Source organism: Microtus ochrogaster, unplaced genomic scaffold, assembly GCF_000317375.1.
Source record: "Microtus ochrogaster isolate Prairie Vole_2 unplaced genomic scaffold, MicOch1.0 UNK29, whole genome shotgun sequence".
Taxonomy (NCBI): Eukaryota; Metazoa; Chordata; class Mammalia; order Rodentia; family Cricetidae; genus Microtus; species Microtus ochrogaster.
Window position 1 is genome coordinate 111,241 of NW_004949127.1, and position 4,768 is coordinate 116,008.

The following is a 4,768-nucleotide window of genomic DNA, read 5'->3' on the forward strand; positions in this document are numbered from 1 at the left end:
GTGCAGTAGGATCAAAAACCCATTGCCATTGTTCGTGAGTTCTCAGTAGTCTGCTTGCTATTTCTTGATCAGAATTCAGTAGGAAGCGGGCTGTCTCACAGGGCGTGGCTTGGGCATATTTAAGACCTCAAAGCTCTCTCTCCTCCACAGTGACACCTCCTAATAGTGCCATTCCTTTTATTTTCAAACCATCATGGACATTAGACAATAGCCTATTAATTTTTCAGCTATGTTGATGAAAGGGAAGCTTTTTTATTACTTATAATATTTTTGTCTCTATGTATGTGTCACATTGCTTGCCTGGTACCGATAGAGGCTAGAAGTGGGTGTTAGATTCCCTAGAAGTAGAGTTTTGGAAGAGTGTAAGCTTCCATATAGTGAATGCTGGGACTCACACCTAGGTCCTCTTCAAGAATAGCAGTGTTTTTATAGCTGACTGTGATGTTTGATTCTTTTAATCCCAGCATTTTCGAGACAGATCACTCTCAAGACTGGTCTTAGCAGCATAGTGAGTTTGAGCCAACGTGGGGGGGGGGTGAAACCCTGTTTCAAAACAAAATTTCTTCATTCTTAGGCTGTCTTCTCTCTGTCTTTTTGTATTTTCCTTTTGAAACAGGATCTGTAGTTCAAGCTTGTCTTAAAACTCCCTATGTCACTGACGATGGCTTTGAATTTCTGTTCCTCTTGCTTTAACCTCCCAGGTTCTAGGGACATGTATAGGCTGCCACATCCAATTTATATGGTTCTGTGGATCAGACCCAGGGCTTCATACATGTGAATTAACCACTCTATAACACCTGAGCTACATCCCCAGTCCTGTTTCTAAGATACTTCTGACTATAGTAAATATTTGTAAACTATGAGATTGTTCTTGTTAAAAGATTTTTGTGGGACTGGAGATGGCGGTTAATAGTGCTTTTGCAGAGAAACCTGAGTTTGATCCCCAACACCCAGCAGCCCACAATTACCTAGTTCCAGGAAATCCAATGGATCTGGCTTCTGTGGACACTTCTACTCACCACAAGCACACATATACTAAATCATTGTGTTTTTAGATTTGATTGTGTTTATGTATGGGAGTTTGCAAGTCCCGCAGTGCACCCGTGGGAGTCAGGACAACTCTTGAGATAGGTTCTTTTGTTCTCTATGTGGGTTCAGGGGATTTAACTTGGGTAATCAGACTTGGTGACAGGTGCCCGTGTATGCTGAGCTATCTTACTGGACCTGTTTTGGTTTGGGTTTTATTGTTGTTGTTGTTTTGTTTTTTGTTTTTTTGAGACATGGTTTCTCTGTAGCTTTGGAGGTTTCTTTGTAGCTTTGGAGCCTGTCCTGAAACTATCTCTTGTAGATGTGGCTGGCCTCAAACTCACAGATCGCCTGCCTCTGCCTCCCAAGAGCTGCAATTAAAGGCGTGTGGCACCACCGTCTGGCCCTGTTTGTTTTTTTTTTTTTTTTAAAAAAACACAGGGTAGGGAAGCATTGCCAGTATGTGAATTCTGTGACATATTGGTTTAACCAACTGTCTAGAAGGCATGTAGTTCAGTCCTCAGCATTGGCAGGAGAAATAGGATATGGTACTTAATTTAAAATTTACTGTTAAATAAATGATAGTGTTAAATCTTTTACAGAATGAAATGGCTCTAGTGCAAGAATTGGGTGTATCTCCGGAAAACATCATTTACACAAGTCCTTGTAAGCAAGTGTCTCAGATAAAGTATGCAGCAAAAGTTGGAATAAATATCATGACATGTGACAATGAAATTGAATTAAAGAAAATTGCAAGGAATCATCCAAATGCCAAGTAAGTGTGTACCTAAGTGCTTGAAAATGTTGTCACTGGTTAGTGTTAGAGTTCGTCCACCAGAGAGGGGGGCGTTAATGACAGAGCCAGTGCTAGCTATTGTAACTTCACCTTATTTAGAATCTATGAAAAATGCTAACAGCATTTTATGTTCTGCCTACTTTTGATCCTTTTTTATGGGCTTGAGAAACAGTGAAGCATTCTGGGATATGACTTATTAGCTCATGGAAGAAAATTTGGTGTTGTCATCAAATTAAGGCCATAGCTATGTGTGTTCCTGAAAGTTTATATATCGTTTGTCTAACTCAGTGGTTCTCAGACTGTGGGTCATGACCCCTTGGAGTGCGTTGTCAAACAGCCTTTCACAGGGGTGCATTATAATTCATAATAGTAATAAAGTTACTGTTAGGAAGAGGCAATGAAATTAAATTTATAGTTGGGGATCGCTACAACATGAAACTGTATTAAAGGGTCACAGCATTAGGAAGCTTAACCACTGGTCTAACTTGGTGGCTTTAGTGGTGTTCAGGCATTTATTACCTTGAAAACCTCTGGATAAAGGCCTTTGGGGAAAATTATAGAGAAACCCTGTTTTTCTGAAAAAGGTATGCCCTGTGATCTCCAGGAAACGACTTTGGCTTAGTGTATGCATTGTTTGACAGCTGATTCTAACTGTAAGGAAAATAATTAACTTCTATCAAGTCTTGCTTTCTGATCAGGAGTCATTCATCAGAACTCCTTGGGAAGAGTTTTACATATAGTATTTATGCATTTGTAGCTTTTTTAGCGTCTGATCATTATTTAACTCCTGATAATATTTAGTCAGTCTAAGTCTTAGTTGTTAGTAGTTAGTGGTCGAAAAGAAATCACTAGATATGAATCAGGGATGGTGTTGGGATATGCATTCAGTGACTAAAAATGCCCTAGCTTTTTTCATTAGAAACCTAGGGTTTGAGAGGTTTGTTTAAGGATTAGCTAGCTAGAAAAATCTGGAAACTTTGATAATTAAAACAAAAAAAAAAACCCTGCTATTTTTATTGAAAGACCTTGATGGCATTGCTGTTCAATTTAGTCTTTTTTGGTGGATTCATGAACTGAATGACTTCATTTGGAAGTAATGTCATCTTTCATTACAGAGCCCAACTGACAATCTTGCCGCTACAACAGAGTTTTAACTTGCTGCATTTTCCAAAATCCCATCCGTGCAAGCGTCATGCTGTAGGCCCTAATTGCTAGTTTTTTCTCTATACAGGATTGTTTTTCATTAGGTTCACTTGATTCATCCATCCATCGCTGGATTTGGGAACACTGGCAACATAATCAACACACTTCCTACAATCTTCAGGCTTCACATATGCTGATGATGATGTAAACCAACTCTGCCCCAATCATCTTCCCCTTCTCTTAGGGTCTTACTACATATTGCAACAGAGGATGATATTGGAGGTGAAGATAGTAACATGAAGTTTGGCACTACACTGAAGAATTGTAGGCATCTTTTGGAATGTGCCAAGGAACTTGATGTCCAAATAATTGGGGTTAAGTGAGTATTTAGTCTTTGTTTTGTTTCAGTACAGAAAATAAATAAACATGTCTTTTCTTTGATTCTTCTTTTAGACAAGGTCTTCTGTGTAGTCTTGGAGCTAACTATGCAGCTGTCCTCAGCTCAAAAATCTGCCTGCCTTTGCCCCTTGAGTGCTGAGATTAAAGGCATGCACTACCACTGACCAGCTAAACATGTCTTTTCTATACTGTTTAGTAAGGTTATATCTCCTTCCTCCTGTTGAAGTGACAAGCTAGCACAGGGTAATGAAATCTGTTGGTTTGGGTTTTGCTGTGCCAGGTGTTGGACTCAAGCCTTTGCTTTATCGGTGCACTACATCCCATCTCTACACTGTCTTTTACTGATTTTCTTTTTAGGTGTTTTTTTTTTTTTTTTTTTTTTTTTTTTTTTTTTTTTTTTTTTTGAGGCAGCCTTACTATGTAGCTCTGTTTGGACTACACATGAGATTCTGCTGTAATTTCTCAAGTGTCAGGATCGTTGATATATGTGAAGCACCAGCTAAATCGCCTTTTAATTTGAATGTGAAGAATTTACTCCTGATTCTAATGCTTGTTAAAATGGCATTCAGCTTATAAGTTGTAGGTTTCATTTTGTTTCTGTTTCTAATGATTTATTTTTCTCTCAATCCCTCACTGGCACTTAAGTAAGTCACACTTTGAAATCAAGTATAGTGGTACCTACAATCCCAGCATTCAGGAATTAGAGAGAGTGGAAGAAGGCTTATAGGTTTAAGGCCAGCCCTGTCTACTATAAGAGACCTTGTCTTTAAAAACCAAAAACGGAAAAAAATGAGCTTTATCTTTTTTTTTTTTTTTTTTTTTTTTTTTTTTTTTTTTTTTATGAGGAAACCAAGACTTAAGTCGGTTGTTCTTTGGGTTTTGCTTTGTTTAGGACAGTCTCTCTAGCCGTGCTGGTCTAGAACTCTGAAGTCAGGTGGCTCAGTATTCAATGAAGGAGGTTTGTAATGTCAGTTGATTGGTGCTTGTTACTTTCTGTATACATAAAGGAAGCCATGCTTTAGATCCATGGCTTCCAAATAACCATACAGAGACTTATTATGATATGAATGCTTGGCCGATAGCTTGGGCTTATTAACTAGCTAGCTCTTACATCTTAAGTTAACCTGTATTTCTTACTTACGCCCTACCATGTGGTGGTACATTTTTCATTATGGCATGTTCCTCTTCTCTGTGCCTCCTGGGGACGCCACCCATTATCCCAGGATTCTCAGTCTGGTTTTCCTGCTGAACTTCTTTCTACCTGGCCTTTGGCCACTTAGCTCTTTATTAACCTAATGAGAGCAACACATCTTTACAGTGCACAAAAGGATTATTTTTTTCTTTTTTCTTTTTTTTATTTTTTTTTTTAATTTATTTATTTATTAAGGATTTCTGCCTCCTCCC

General features: G+C 38.4%; 1 protein-coding gene across 2 annotated transcripts in view; it reads left to right on the top strand.

Annotated features, from left to right (window-relative positions):
- Azin1 (antizyme inhibitor 1) overlaps nucleotides 1–4,768 on the top strand; it is a 32,397-nt gene that overhangs the window by 19,109 nt on the left and 8,520 nt on the right. For both annotated transcript variants that reach the window (NM_001301793.1, NM_001291634.1), the window contains 2 exons: nucleotides 1,629–1,801; nucleotides 3,210–3,344. In NM_001301793.1, coding sequence (NP_001288722.1) covers nucleotides 1,629–1,801; nucleotides 3,210–3,344 — 308 coding nt within the window. The remainder of the gene's footprint in view (nucleotides 1–1,628; nucleotides 1,802–3,209; nucleotides 3,345–4,768) is intronic.